Raw genomic sequence first — 16,624 nt, 5'->3', positions numbered from 1 at the left:
ATCTCGTTTGTATCCTTTTTATCGATCGATTAACCGAGCTGCACATGACATTTTTTCGTCAGCCAGTCCTCTGTCGCAGAGAGACGCGTGTAAGACGAGGCTGTCGACAACAGATTGATTTACGTCTTTCCTTTCTGGAGTCAGGCTTTCTTTCGAAAACCAGGCAATCTCGAACGATTGCTCGCTAAATCTATGCTGAATGCAGAGCACGATTCGCTAAAGCCGTTTCACCCAGAGAAAAAGAAACCTTAATCGCTTCTAAAGATAGAAATTGATCGGATGCTGAATTGAACGTAGAGAAAAATGCATCTCAAAATGTAATATAAAGAGAAAAATGAAATATGGTCTATCCATACCATGCATTAACTTCAATCTCACAACAAATTGGTTACCTTTCGTTCGCCTCCGATCCTCGAACAGTCGTTGTAGGGTCTTTGTTCTAATTTTCAACTATTTCGTGACCTCTTCTCTGGTTTCATGCGCACTCGCTAATTATGCAACGTAGGTATCTCTCTTCGTTATTCGAACATTTTTGCCTCTAAAGGACGCTATGATGTTGCACGAGAATTGAATAACGTGAGATTTTCCGTTTTCGTTAATTAGTTGCTACAATGATCGGGATTATAACGCAATGCCAGCGTATAAGATATTTCAGTACAGTTGTTAATTAGTAATTAGAAAATCACGAATTTACCTTCACTTTTTTACCATATTCTCGTTACAGACACTGTTCATAGAAATGTATACTAATATACCTTATTATGAATTATTACGATATAATTAAGGTTACGATCGCTATCCTGACACGTTGCAATCCGGTTACTGTATGAAGTAATTTCATATTCGTGTTGATGTTTCTCTCATTTTAATAACGAAACACGTGACAGAACAAAACACGAGCCAATATTCTAGAAGAGTACGTCTCGCGGAAACCACAATTTCAGACGATGGTGTAGAGTTTCCGATTTTCTAATGCTTCGATCACGTTACCGATGATATATCTTTAAGAGAGAGAGAAAGAGATGGTTCCATTGTCTTTATCGAGTGGAAAATTGAGCTAAGTCCCGAGGATCGTACAATTCAGGTGAATCGGGCGTGTTGCCAAGTGGCACAAAAATGAATTTTCAGCGAAAGTAGAACAAAATGACGTATGAGTTCACAGAGTCGTGTCACAAGGAACTCTTACATTTTAATGTCCTGCTAGCACCATTTATCATCACGCGTGTCTTATACCGCAGGAATGAGTAAGTGTCAACGAAGGACATGTGCGTACCTATAGATTACTAAAGGACCATATTTTCCTTTTGAATGGAAAATGAAACACCGCGATGCAAACGAGAAGTTAGAAAAATACATAAAGCAAAGAAGATGGAGTTTGACGCCAAAGAACTGACACCGACAATTTTCCAATATTTTTCAAATATTATCTCTAAATTGCATATCTCGAGTTTCAAAACGAAACACAGTCGACTTTCCTTTTCAATTTAAGATAAAATGCTTCGGAGAGTCAAAGAGAGACAAAAGATAGTAGATTAAACTTGATGTGAAAGAACTGCATTCCTCGAATGTCGAGGCTGACGCAGACAATTTTTCAAATATTTCCCAGGCATTATCCGTAAATTGTTTAATTCGAATTACGAGATGAAACCACAGATGCAACTTCTCTCGTCCAGGATATTATTTTAAGCGATGTATGGCACTGTCAACTATCACAGGCTTGTGACACAAATACTACGTTGATCGATATTATCCATTGCTTTCCATGTAACGCGGAAACTTGGCTTCTATTTGCGAGTAAATATTTTTAAATTGCGCAATTTAACGTTCTCAAGGAGAAGTTGTTCCTTTCTCTAATGACCCGCAGTTAATCCTAATTTCACTGTTAACTCCTCCGCAACGGAGATCAATTAGGAAGAAGTTTATTGGTTGCAATTTGAAGTAGGGCGCCAGTCTGTCGGATTCCCCCATTTCGGTACAACAGAGAAAAATAACCGACAATTCGCGCGATTAGGGGTGTCTATCAAACATCTGCTTTAATAGAAAGCTTCGTTATATTAGAAAGACAAACTCTTTTATTACTTACTTACTCGATCGTTCGATTTGATCGTTTCAATCAAAACGGGATGCGCTCGAAACTTGTACACGATAATGCGCAATTGATCACGTATTCCCAATGCACGCTTCAGAAGTGAATCCATCTCAAAATTAAATTAATTACGACAGAACGTGTCGATATATGTATACAACAATAAATTGCGAAACGTGTTAGGATTGCGATATATTCGATAGCGGAATTCTTTGTCTCGCGGACACGTTCGAGTCAAGCGTCATTATGTACGAACAGATAGAAGCGTAAGTCTCGTAGTTTAATTACATGAGAACAATACGACGTGTTGGCAGAATTAGAAATTTAATGTCGCGTCGTGCATCAAAGCGGCTGTTGCCGCTTGGCTTGCGTTGGCTCGTCGTGAACAGCGTACACGAACGAAGTACATTTGAGACGGTTATGTAAGGCAGATTTCATTAAGATTGTCGTGTTAGAAACTGCATTTAAACCTTCGCCCATATGCACTTTCTCTGTTACATTGATCGATTCCTTTATTTTGTTAAGTAGTTCGAAAATATTGAGACTTCAATTTGCGCTTTATCGTTAACTCCAAGGCAGACGTCAAGCGTCAATTCGTAGCTGGCTCTTTGAATTAAGAAGAATACGGTTCGGCGCGCTTGAAGGTGGATAGTTTTGAAGAAACCTTGGAAGTTGAGGTAATATTTGACAACTGTAATTGTGTCCGAAATTTATATTTAAAAGGGAGACGTAATTGCGTAAAGCGCGAAACTTTCCAAGAACTTTCGTACTACTTCGACAAAGAGCGCAACGAAGAGAATCGCCAAAGTTCGTTCAAATAATCGGCTACGAGAATTCCATTTTACCGGTGGAAAATCGAGAAAATACTCGCTTTGCGTGGAACCGGTGCTCCAGATACTTTTCAGACTTCATCCCGCTGTGTAATCAAAAATATATTTTCCATGGTGAATAACGAAAACGATACACGGTCATTCAATAAAAGTCAGGAGAAATAGGTCGCACGCAATGCCTCGCCATTACAATTTCATTTTCTCCGAGCCCGAGTTAATGCATCGTATCGATTCGTTCTTGCGTTACAACTTCAGAGAATTGCGATAACTTCGATGGAAAAAAACAAGAAAGAGTGCGGGGGGAGGGGAGGGAAAAAAGAGAAAAATGTTCGTGCAAATATGACACCAGATCGAAATGATCGTTCTAGATTTTTATATGGAGAGACGTGTCTACGTTCGCGCCTCAGACATTATCAGCAATTTATCGAAAGCAAACCTTGACTTGTCTGTACATTTGAAAAGGAGGAGTAACGTTGCCACTCTTAACAACGTAGCTGTCTATTACCGTGACGATCATTCGGCTTTACCGATATCGGGGTCAATGCCAATTCTCTCTCTACGGGATCTGAAAATCCCTACGGGACAGCAGATGGATGTCAATGAATATTACGTGTACGTACAGGTCGCTTCGATCAACTACTGCGAGTTTTACTCTTGTACAAAATCAACTGCAGTCTACGTACATATATGAGCAGGGTAGATCTATAATACATATACGTATGCCATACATAGATACGTATACCACGCGACTACGTTCTACGTTGTTTGTTTTCAACGAAACTTACCCCAAAAGAGCAGATTTCTCGGGTGTGGCTGCGGTCGGCATCCTGTTTCTTTCCCTAGAACAAAATAGCGGCAAATAATAACAACACCCGGCCCTAGCGGCTTACGGCCTCTACCCGGGTACCAACGACAAATATTAGCAGGCAATATAATTAAAACATTTCAAATACATTATTCTAAAAAAAAATCGATGAACGATCATCTATACCCAAAAGTCTGAATCGTTTGTCGTATCAGTATGAAACACGTTTTCCTAACCGCACCTCAAGCATACGCGATATTGTCGAGGTTCCAAGCATTATTTTCCGGTCAACGATCGATCGAAATACATCGTAAATTAATGTCACGTAATTTTCGTTGACTTGAACCGCCCAACGGGGGAAATAGACTTGAAAGACGATAAGAAAGTGAACCAGAACGATCGAACACATCGTTGAAACAAAGAAGCTTGGGCTGTTCCCCGCAGAGGAAATCGGGGATCCGTGCGGTTAAGAGACGCGTCGTGCTGAATACGGTTGGTGTGTCGCCGTTCTCGGAGGATCGACCTCGCAGGAGGATCTCTCGGACCGAGAAGCCGGTTCCACAACGCACGCGCTGTCGTCGCGCGCCACGAAGCACACGCTAATGCAACTCGAGCGTTGCGAGGACAAAGGAACACACATCCGACTACGTGCATGCAAAAAATGATTACTAGTAACGATAATAACAATGTAACATCGGTGATAACTTCACAGAAATCTATTTTCAGTCGTTATATAACGAAACACGCGATTACACGCTTGATATTCCCCCTTTTGCAAAAAAATTTAATAATGGTAATTCTTTCATTTTGATTATATGTTATAATATATATTTAAGATTGAAATTGTTCTCTGTAACATTATTTCTTACGATCGATTTAGAATTTATTGAAAATATTATATGCTACAGCGTGACGTGGTAATTAGTGTTTTGAAAACACAAGTAATATGACAGAGAAAAATTACATAGGTATATGTTTAAGAAAAAAACTTCACCGTCAGAATGTGTACAATTTGTTGCTGAAAGGAATCACTCTGATTTAAACGAATGTACGGAAATTCTCAGAGTGTTGTAACATAAATCAAAGCGTATGATAATAATGCATATATATATATATATATATGCTTTCATTGATACATGGAATAGTCGGAAAATAAATGTAAATAGCAGATAGATACCGGAAACATAAATCAGAATAATACCTTCCTATTACAAAGAGCACAGCTTTGTATTCTGCTGAACGTATATATCACATTTTTCAAAATTTGTGATTTATATCATATGCTTAATCTCAAACATTACATTTCCTGTTTTGCACAATTCTCTACTATCGAATCAAAGTACATATAACACTATACGTTCCATAATATTTGATCTCGTCGTAGCAACATATAAAAATTCCGATTTAACTTCATTCATAAATATCAAACAGAATTTGTACTGGACTTAATGGAAACTTTTCTCAGCCGATATTACAAATGGTATAGACTTATTAGTGGTCTGCACTGTAGACTATAACCTAGATTAGATCATTATCCCTATATTTACACATTTTATGAAACCGATATCGCTATGTATAATTCAAAAACATCCGAAGCTGAAAGGGTCTTCTATCAAAATGAAATATTACCTTAGATCGTCTACATAAAATTATACAAATTCTTCGACAAGATATTAAATTCTTTCCTCGATGTTTTTTCAGGGGGAAGAAAAATATTAAAATTGCCTTTGCGTTGTGACATCGTTATCCTTGATTGAAATTCGGTGCACAGCAAACTTATCACCAATGTTGCGTTACGACATTCGCTCAGGTTAGCATAGATAACGCGGCAAAGCAGCGAGCACAAATATAAGCGATAAACAGGAAAGCAGAGGAAGTCGAAAAATTAGACAATGAATATAATACACGCGGTACAAGTGCTAGGAAAGGAGTGACGTTCATGTCGCACGATGCGGCTTACCTCGTGGCCTGCTTTTGTACCCAGACCGATCAATAGTCGCACCACCAACTTCCGGTCCTAAAGTCCGTCCGTGCTTAAGGTTAAACCAGTCTTTGATTATTCTGATAACAGGGACACGCGTGTGCCTAATTCGATTCGTAGTTAGGCTGGAAAGAGCTCACATTGAGAAGCGATCGTAAGATCGAAATCGTTGGAGCCACTTTGCCGTGGTCGCGCTATCGATTCTTAATTATTCTCGATTCTAGAGCACTTGCAAATTTAATGCGTCGCCATCCAAGAAATTGTGAAGGAATTTGAAAAACAAGAATATCGCGGATGCAATTTCTCGTTTTCAAATGGAACGATTAACTCGGGTGTTTGTTTCTGAACATTTTTCGTTTATCGAATGTTCGAAAAATCTGAGATCGTTCGTGTTGTCCCGTGGTTTATTCGGTACCAACGAAACCAGGGAAAATTTTTGTGAATATATTATGTGAAATACATCTAATTGAAATTTCATTTCATTACAGTGATAATAAAATTTCAAAATACAATACACGTAATATATTTATGAGGAATTCCTACGATATTGTTTAAATACAACACGTACTTCGAATACGGTTTCAAGCCACAGTACGAATTCAAGCTACAGAGTTCAACGTAGCAGGAGAAAGGTATTAACCCTGTTGTCGTCATCGAATTATTACGTCTCTTATTAATCTCACTCTTGTATCAACAAGGGAAAAAATTTCTACCGTTTTAAAACTAATTTTATAATAAAAAATTGAAGCGAGAAATTGGACGTACCAATAAAATAGGTTAAAACAAGATTAAGAGTCGAAAATGATTGAAAGAATGGTGCGCGTTTAAAAAAGGAAGGAATCCATCTGCGCAAAATATAATCCCTACATTTGTTCCAACAACGATACGATATTTGTAGACAGATTACGAACTTCTTTATAGGTTCTATTTCCGAAGTTTGTTATTGCAGGCAGTTAGTAAGTCAGACGTATTAGTAGCAATAAAATTTAATAATCGAAAAGCCACCATCCCCGTAATTTTCGTCGTATTTCTTCGAAGTACACAAAGTACATTTCTGTAATTTTAGTGACGACCGATTTAAAAAAGCAGCAGGAAACTGTAACGATCGATTCCACGACGTCCCAGTCCACCACCGTGGCCAATAGCAAAAGCACTCTAACCGTACCGCCGACATTTTCGACCTCGAACCGATCATTCACGACCTCCTTAGCTTCTGCCCAGGTTACCTCGTCATTGATCGAGTTTGTCTTTCAATACGAAATCTCTCTTTGATACGAACAATGCTATCTCACTGAGAAAGTATTCGATAAGCTCTAAGGAGGTTCTCCTCTTTAACATAAAAATAATTTCAATTCAATTAATCGTAATTTGAATGTCTATGAAGTCACTAACTTAAACCAGCCTATTATATATTCGAAATAATGCAAAATTATTAACAACGTATTAGGCATTCGATATCATACAATAAATATATACAAGTGTCATGAATTTTACAAGAAGATAAATAATAATAGCATTCCATAAATTACTGAAAGAATCGGATGCACTGTATAACGATTCAATATTTGCTAACTCTGTATCTAGATTCTTACTTAAAAGTCAGCAAAACAGATCGTGCGTCAAATCTGCTAGTAATCAGAATTACTTACAGAATTACTTCATCGGCGACTTGCGATGAGTAAATCTTGAGTAGAAAGGCCCGAGGTCGAGAAACAACGAAAAGACGAAGCGAAACAGCGTGTCCCGCGACCGTCACCCCTACCTGCCGACCGGTTTTTCCCCTGTATACGCAGACAATAACGTATATATAAGACATTACCTTGAGACGATCGAGACGCTCTCACGGCGGTCCACGATCAGCGGGTCCTTTTTCCTTAGATCGACCTTGGGCGAGGCGAAACTGAAAGCCTTCTTGACACTCTCGAGGACGCTCTGCCCGGTGGTCTGTGTTTGGTCGACGATCGTTGTACTTTTGTACACGTCTTCGCCCAGGTCGCCTAACGACCTGTACGAAGCGCCAATACCTGCCGGCATGGCGACGTTTCCGCTCGCTGTTGCTCGCCCACGATGATAAAACCCAACCCCGACTCGGACGACCTATTCGGACGTCTTCGACAAGGATGATCCTGTCCACCGTTGCGGTGGATCTACCTCTGACTTCGATGTTCTTCGCCGACACGCGTCCCACGTTGTTCTCCTCTCCGATTGCTGCTTGCTGCTGTTGCCGCGTTGATGATGCTGATACGCGTGCCCGAAGACGAGATACGCCAATATCGTGCGTCAACAAGGCAAACGAACGGGCAAAGGGGCAAATAAAGAAAACCCAAGATAAAGAGGTTCCATGTGAACGCGCTTGGACTATCGATCGAGGCATTGGCAAACGATTCTCTGATGGAACGGCCATCGACTTCGTTTCAGTCGCAGGTGGTACGACGCCACGAATACGAAGACGTAATCCACTGACTTCGATACTTTTACGAGTTAGGATGTCGTATTGCGTGATATTGGCGATAAATATTTTGATATTGGATCGCATTTGGTCACATCTTTTATTGGTTACAACGTTTCGTTGAAGCATTGTACATTTCTTTCGCAAGTGTAAACGTTCTATGGTTGAAACTTGGAAAATTTTTGATGGAATTTTGGAGTCGTATAAACAAACTACGAGTAAGTACGATAATCGAAAGAAAGTATCATTTGTGGAGTGAATTATGGATAGTTTTATTTCATTTTTTTCTCGTTTGATTAGTACGGCAAAGAATATTTAACGTTTAAAGTTTAACCAATTTATTTATTTCCTCTAATTTCATTTTATTTAAACGGACGTTTAACGAATTTCCGTTTAAGATATCCACAGGCAAACCGTGTCGAAATATAGAATTATTCCACTGTTTTCAATATTGTAGATAACTTATCTAAGATATGAATGACACGTTAATGATTATTACCATTGGAACGTTGAAATACTTTCACTTCAGCACAGAAGTTATATTTAAAACTTTCAACTAATAGTCGTTACGTACTACATTATAATTAAATAATGCAAGGCGATTAACCGAACTGTTAAATAATCATATATAAACATACCGATAGAAAGGTTTAATCAAAATTTTACTTTGTTTGTAATATTTCTTTCTTCCTATATATTTAGACGTAGATAGTTTACGTGAAGCGAACCATGTTAAGCACGTATATTTTAATATGAGCTTGACTTTAGTTTGAAATTGGGAATTTATAGTGCCAGTCATAGACCAAGAGCGCTTATAATTCGTACCTCGTTGGAACGCATATTTACGAGAGGAGAATTTTTCGGTTGAATTCCACAAAAATATGCTTACCAAGTCAAAGTACGTATTTACGTATATCAAGTATAGTATATATATATAATTAACTCGTGTAATTCTTTTGTTCTTGTTTTCAGCCTGTTTTTACTAACGCTCCGATACCTAATTTTCTTAATTACTTCGTTTTTTCTCGTTAATTCATTTTCGCTCGGTAATCTCCCCCTTCAAAAAAAAAAAAAAAAGAAAAAGAGAGAAGAAGAATGCAGGTACATCTCGTTTAAATTATTTATATTCGAAATCATATTAAAAAATTATTAGTGATAGATATTTGTAATACCTTTTTAATTTTTTTTTTTTTTTTTATGTAATTCAACTTCGTGTATTACTTATCTGAGGTTTTTATTCGTGATTCGACTCAAGTGAACTTTCCGCACGTACAGCTGTATCCACCGACGTTCTCATCTTAATGTATTCAAAATCGAGCAAAACCAAACGCGGTCGAAAGGTATGAATAACACTACAGTCGCTCATTAATGCTGTGCATCAAGGATCGTTGGAAGTTCGTGACGTCATTATATAGGAGAAAGGACAACTACACCTGTCGTTGCTCGGTTGAAATTGCCATTATATTTTCGATGACTCAACACCAACCGCTGCTTATTCCAAACACCATAACTAAATGAAAGCAGGCAGACTGTTTCATAATAACTCGAACTGTTATGCACATATTCGCACATGAACATACACCGATACAAAAATTTAATTGGAATTGCAGAATTTAATCGTTAGAATTTATTTCCATCGTTATTTTTATCGTTTTTTCTCCCGTTCGTGTTTAATCACATATGAAACAATTTCATTGAAATTGTAGATTTTATTTCTATCATTTTCTATCGTTGTTTCTATAGGTGTTTTCATAACGTAACGTCCTTAATTCGATAAATTAGAGGAACGACGAAACTGATGTTATCTGCGTGCACCTGTCTATTCTTAATTGACCTTCCTTAATTGGTTTCTAGCTAAGAAAGGGACAGATGTTGCGCTTTCAGAACTAATAGGACGTTTCCTGTGTACGCCCTTCCTCGATTCCACATCTCGATGCTCTTCTCGAGATTACGGGATCGCGTCTAAATCGTCTAACGCGATATCTTCGTCTTTTTCCGAACGTTTGACATTTCCATTAATGTAGAAAGACTCTTTACCTGCGAGTAGAATCGTTCTGCCATTACCTCGTCGACCAGTCTGCGCGAAACAAAACAAGAAAACAAGACAAGGAAGAAAGATAGGTGTCAGGAAACATGGCTGGGCATGCACAAAATTCAATGACTTAGTCATTACACATCGAGACATTCATGCGTGGCCGCATGCCAATTGCAAGGTGCAACGCTTGTGCGCCTTTGTGAAAACACGCAGATGCTGAGAGAGAAGCGAAAACGGTGATCAGTGGCTGTGCCAATTCGAAATGGCTACGAAATTGCTCGACTGTGTGCAAAAACATTTTCAAAATTCGAATAATCACACGATTCACTGATTACACGCTTCGCCGATGATTTTGGACGTGTATTTGCACATGTATCCGAGAAAACAGGCACGTGCATGCAAAAGTTGTGGACAAATAAAAAGCCTGATCGAAGATTCGATGTTCGATCGATTTTTATATTTTCCTTACTATTTTGTTACGTGAGACCTCTTGCATAATAATTTAGTAACTAATATTAGTGAATCAACAAGGGATAAGTCGTAGATTGTAAACTTCTATTTAGGCTTTTGCTAAGTAATTTTTACGATTATTCGTAATTAAACAAAAATGCTTTCAAACGATTTATTGGTATTATTAATTTACAAGTTTTAAAATTTCACGTCGAATACTACAATCAGGAATTTTAATTTGTAAAATGTACTTGCAGAGTTTGTCACCTGTCCTCCCGATTTAAAATATTCTATTTGATATTTTGAATCTGAAGAAAACTGCGGTTATACCATTTTCTTTCTGCCATTTTTTTCGTTCAATTTATAATATTTAATCGTAATTTTCTATGAAAGAATCTACGAGGAATCTATAAATCTATGGAAAATACAAAAATGCTAAATAGAACATTTTAATTGAAGTGAATAGTTCTCATTAACAAATTTCTTATGGTTATCTAAGAGAATTTATTAGTACAGATAATTTATAATTTTACAATTTTATATTGGATCAACAATTGTATGCTTGTTTTGTTACCAAACTTCCTCTATCATGTACGACGAAATTTGTCAATACTGTAAACTCACGCTTGTCAAATTTTACTAATAATATTAGTTCAATTATACAAGAGGACCACGAATTGATTTCGTATCTCATTATTTGCGTTTGAACGAATTCGCATGATGTCGAAGCGACGATAACGATCGATAAATTATACCCGGGCTGGATGTCGCGAAGAAAATAACGCCTCGTAACGTAAGCGTTTAATCCGGTCGACGCGACCCGTTTCGCCAAAAAGAAATTTCTTTTCTACGATGTCCCGTTATTGACCGTAAAAACGAAAGCGTAAATCACTTTTTACGGGCACGACCCTCTTCGGAACACCAAGGGGTATTAACGTGGCGATTTGACGGTCTTCCTGTCAATTAAAACCTTCACTCACCAAGAAATTTCTTTCTTCGACTACGAAGAACGTTATATTGTACGTTACGCTCGTGACCATCGAGTTCTCGTAACGTCATATAGAGAAAAAAAAAGAAAAAAAAAAAAGAAAAAAAGCGAAAATAAAGTCACGACGTTTCAGGGTAAGATTATAAATATACAGTTTAAACGCGCAATTGGTTTTTCATTTTATCGGGGCTCCTCGAAGTTCTATAAATTCTTTAAACCGATAAAAGTACGCGACATATTACGATTAAAAAAGGGATCGCTTGTCCCTTCGATAAACGTTTTAAGGTAAATACTTGATTTTAAACTCTGATGTAAATATATACGCATACGTACAAAAGCATAGGTTGAAAAATTGATATTTCGTGGTTGAAGCGCGCGTGGGAAAACAAATCGATAAGAAAGAAGATCGTAAAAAGCTCGATACACGTAGATGTAGATTGACGAACGAAAATAAACCGATTTCCGTATTAAAGAATGACCCCTGTTTGTTCTACTGCCCGTTAATTTGATATTCGAGCGTAGCCGTGAAATCCCATTAAACTTTTATCACGAACAGGAAGACAGTCGTAAATATTACAAGCTATTGACGAAACGTTCGATTCCAACCTCTCCGATCATTCTCTCGAGTCGTTCGATTAAAATTACTCCACAAACATGTACATGATGCGTCGTATAACTTATATAAGCTTCGTACGACCGTGGAAACCTAAACTGATGAAGATCAGCTGCGGTCTCCGACTCGTATATGCATCTACGTGTACGTGCGTGTGTGTCCACGCACACGTAGGAATTTTTGAAAGACAGAAACCACGGCGATCATCGTTTTCCTCGAAAGGTAAAATTGCTGCAATAGTAGAAATGTATCGGTGCGCGTTTGGATCGTAGCACAGGAGGGTCGTGTATTGATTTTTCGCGTGGATAGCCGCGTGTATAACGTCTAACCTCGTTTCCCGTCGAGTAATCGCATACCCGGGCTACCAGTGTGACGTATCGAGCTCTCGATCGTATCGCTGACGCACTCGTGCGACAGTCAATGTTAAATCCCGTAGTGGCGGGAGCTGGTTTAAAAAACGCAAGGGTGAGAATGGAGATTGATCTCGCAAGGTGAAGCTCGACCTTCGTTACGATACCCTATGACTCACTTCGAGTAACGTCGCTGTCGGTTATACTTAGTCGCCACAGTTCGTTAAAAGAGAAAGAGTCGTGTGAAAATGTGGCGAGGAAACGAACGCCCGAACGCGCGCACATACATACAGATACGGACACACGCACCTATACACGTTGAAACATCAGTGATAGAGACGACGAAGGCAAACGCAATCGTCATCGATCGGAATGTTATACGTCGCGTTGGGGAATTTCTTTTTATTACCTGTTCGATTCTCGCAAACAAGTCTCGACTAGGAAATTGCGCGTGGTTGGTGCACGACCTGTGACTCACCTCGTCTTGCGCGGCTCCCGCTGCGGAATTCTGGTACCGAAAAAGAGTTGCAGCTTCTCTGCGACTTTCGAACAGGATAGTACGGAAACAGAGACGCGACAGACGATTACGAAGCGTTAGGGATCTTTGTGTTCGCTCTTCTTTCCGTTGCTCGATCCCTTCGCGACAGCTCTCACGTGATTTTGTCTTTTCTGTTCCTTAACCGCGTCGGTGCTCTGACGTAACTTTCGTCGTTGTTCCCTTCTTTTCCTTCGTTCGCCCTTTTTCGTTTCCGACGTGTGACGTGTGAAAACGCACCACGAGAGACAAGACTAACGAGAGACCGTACCGTGTTCTCAAAGGCACCGCACGATTACTATTGGCCCGAATACACGACTCAGACTACAGACTGGTCAATGGGAATGCGCGTCGCTTCGTGCGCGGTGTAGAGCGGATCGAACCGGTTACGGACGGTCTACCGACATCTGGCTGCAAGATGTAGGATCCCGATACAAGAGGGAAAACATTTACCTGACTACCGGGCAACCTTAATCGACCTTGGATAACACCAACTTTTCTTTTATCCCGAAGGGTTTGCTCCGTCGGCTCTGTAGGGATCTATGCTATCTATCGCGCTGTTACTATGTATTTAGTTGCTTTATCAGAGTGGAGTCGTTGCACGTGCTTAGATTTAACGATATATGTATGCAGATAATTTTCGTTATCTTATATCATCGTATTTATTCTGTTCGATTAAAACGTTTTCTAATAATATTTTTATTTTGCAAAGAAAACAGATATTTTACAAACGAGTCGAGTAACGTGTTGTAACAACGAAGTATGAAACCTGCGATCGAGAGCTGTAATTACTGTTACGAGATATTCGATAAAGAAATTTGCTACTTGTAGTGTTAAACACGAAGAGAAACCAGATCCATAATCGATCGTTTCTACAACAATTATCGCGAGTCTTAACAAGAACGATCCAGCTAGATCTAGTTCGCAACGACAGGAACGGAAAGCTCCGTGCACCGAAGAAAGACTATGTTAGACACGGTAAACATCCTACGATTTGCACGTTTAATTTATGACTTATGACACGGTATATGTACATTGTCGTAACATGCCGCTTTAAAGTTGATATCTCCTAAACTACTTTTAAACCTGTCGTATTTCACGCGCTCCAAGATTTTAGTCAAACAGTTCAAATATAATTTTTTAAGACTTCAATTCCGTTCAGAGTTGCGTCCATCATCGTCGTCTTAGAAACGAATTGACGATCGAAGCAAAGCAAAGCAAAGAATCGGACCAACTCACGGATGCTCTTTTGTAACCGGTATGCATGAGTAGCCTATACGTACGATTCAACGTAATTCCAAGTCGTATTACATTGTCGAGCGTAAATCTGAAATTCAATTGCATTCTGGACCGTCACGTTCCACTTTCATCCGCGTCTCTTCCCCGTTGATCAGTTACCATTTACCTCGTTCTCGAGATTAGTCCGCAAGAATCCCGGATCGGTTCGAACACGTTTCTCTTCTCCCTTATCCATTTGTCCCCCCCCTCCCTTTTCCTTGTTCTTTCCTCGTTCGATCGATGTTGTTTCTCTCTTTCTCCTTCGTAATCGAGTCAAATATGAGAAGAATGGAACAACGAAACGGAAATGTTCTCGAGAGAACTTAAGGGGGACGGTCTGTTTTATGAAATTCACTTTGACGCGAACGATAGAGATTAAATTTGCGCGGGACAGAGGGGATTCGGCGTTACGAAGGAATCGCTCTCCTGGATGGGGAGAGACGTTTTCGAATTGGTGGACGAAAACATAAGACCGGATAAAATCAGGCAAGCTATCCAGCTTCACCGCGTCTACGCCCTATTTGATAACGTCGAGGTAAACGAAAGTCTCTCGCTTTCGCGCTGGCATCACCCGAGTAATCAATTTCGGAGCTTATCCGGCCGAGCGTGCTTTTATTTATGTCCGGTTAAAAGCAGCGACCTGCCGTATCACACCCTACCGTAGTAATTCAAAAAGACGCGCGTTATATTCTCTAACGGTATATGGTCGCGGTGGGGTCGCGCCAAAGCGGAGGAATTTCCGTGAACGATAGCACCGTATAACAGCCGGTCGTTACGGATTCAACGATAGCCTTTCAACGCGATCACGTATTCATTTTCCAACACTCTACCGTCATCGTCCGTAGAAAGATCTTGGAACGCTCGATTACAATCCTTTCCGACTTTCTCGATGAACGAGGTCAGATATTAGCGCCAAGTTTGTCATATCGCTTATCGAATCGAAAATTTGCCACAGTTGCTGAAACTTTCATCGTAAACATCGCTCTTAACGATATTTATCGTTACATTAATATGCATTTTGCGTGAATTTACGTTATTGCTTGCGCGCACGTCGTGCAAATTAGGATACAGAATCTGGAAACATGGTGAATAGTTAAATAACGCGTAGTACCGTACGGATTATGAATTTATTTTGTCGATTAAAATTATAAGATGGTTTAATAAGCATATTTCGAAATTCCTTTATTTATCACTGAATTTTCAATACATTTTCTTTACGATTGGGAATATCGAATCGAAAGTAAGTTCTGAAGCTCCGAAAAGTTACTTTCCCTCTCCTCTGGGCATCTACTACGGTTTTCAGTGTATTTTCTCAGGTTTTAAAATGTGAATCGAAATATATTGCTCGGGGCTAATTAAAAGATAGCGTAAGCTGTCTGAAAAGTCGCCAAACTAATTCCGAGCGAACGATTATGCGAGTCGCGATGATGGGACAACTTCAATTATATCTAAGATGACTTCATTAAGGGATGAATAATAACTAAGTATGGGGAAATGAAATCTTTAGATTGCATTTTAATGACAAAAGTTAACTATACAATTTGTCATTGAAATTGAATTACTCGGTGCTTTTGCTGCTCTAAAAAATTATTTTAATAAATGATTAATTCAAAGAGACAGAAATGCTGTTTAAATGCGTTTATAAACGATCAAGTTTCCATTTACTGCTTCCTCATTAAAATTTTAATTAAGTTTCGGTAGGGGCTAGAGGCAAAGAGAAATTGTCCTAATGTATAGAACCATTGGTTTTTGTAATGATGCAATTAGAAAACAAATAATTATGGACTATTCCCAATTGTAATTAAAATCTAGGAAATATGAATATTCTCCCTCACATACATGTATTTCTATAATATTTAAATTATCGTTGTGTAACAAATATTTCAGTTTAGTTTTCATGTAAAAGTCTTTCATTTATATACCTATGCCTGCCATTCTAAGAAATGTTAATTGCACATATTTTTTTTCTTTTTATTGCTGCAAATTCTTCGATGTGTGACTAACTGTTCTTTTTTTTTTTTAGCTTAATGAGAATCTTTTCTTAGTTGTTAATACTAATTTTTTTTTAGTGTTATTAATATTAATATTTTTGCAGATTTTTTACAAAGAGGACGCAATGTACTAAAATTTATACGAGAACCTTTTTTTACGAACATAAATGCATTTATCGATTTGATGAATATCTCGCGACGTATCTTCCATCACAGAAGTCAAATTCGCCGCG

At 38.7% G+C, this 16,624-nt stretch overlaps 1 protein-coding gene across 8 annotated transcripts in view; it reads right to left on the bottom strand.

Moving 5' to 3' along the window:
- The window catches only part of Mesk2 (misexpression suppressor of KSR 2), a 122,814-nt gene that overhangs the window by 19,335 nt on the left and 86,855 nt on the right, over positions 1–16,624 (bottom strand). For 2 of the 8 annotated variants that reach the window (XR_011799393.1, XM_071999682.1), the window contains exons 1-3: positions 13,066–13,446; positions 7,522–7,940; positions 3,702–3,755 (exon numbers count right to left, since the gene is read on the bottom strand). The exons of 2 other annotated variants lie outside the window; for them this stretch is intronic. Coding sequence is in view for 4 of the 6 variants with exons in the window: in XM_071999682.1 (XP_071855783.1) it covers positions 3,702–3,755; positions 7,522–7,736 (269 nt within the window). In the remaining 2 variants the exon portion in view is untranslated. Of the gene's footprint in view, positions 1–3,701; positions 3,756–7,521; positions 7,941–13,065; positions 13,448–16,624 lie in introns of those variants that run through there. 4 more of the 8 variants (XM_071999730.1, XM_071999691.1, XM_071999716.1 and 1 more) reach the window with 4 other exon arrangements.

This window comes from Bombus fervidus, chromosome 1 (genome assembly GCF_041682495.2).
Source record: "Bombus fervidus isolate BK054 chromosome 1, iyBomFerv1, whole genome shotgun sequence".
Lineage (NCBI taxonomy): Eukaryota > Metazoa > Arthropoda > Insecta > Hymenoptera > Apidae > Bombus > Bombus fervidus.
The sequence above is the reverse complement of the archived record's forward strand: the minus strand, read 5'-3'. Positions and strand labels throughout refer to the sequence as shown.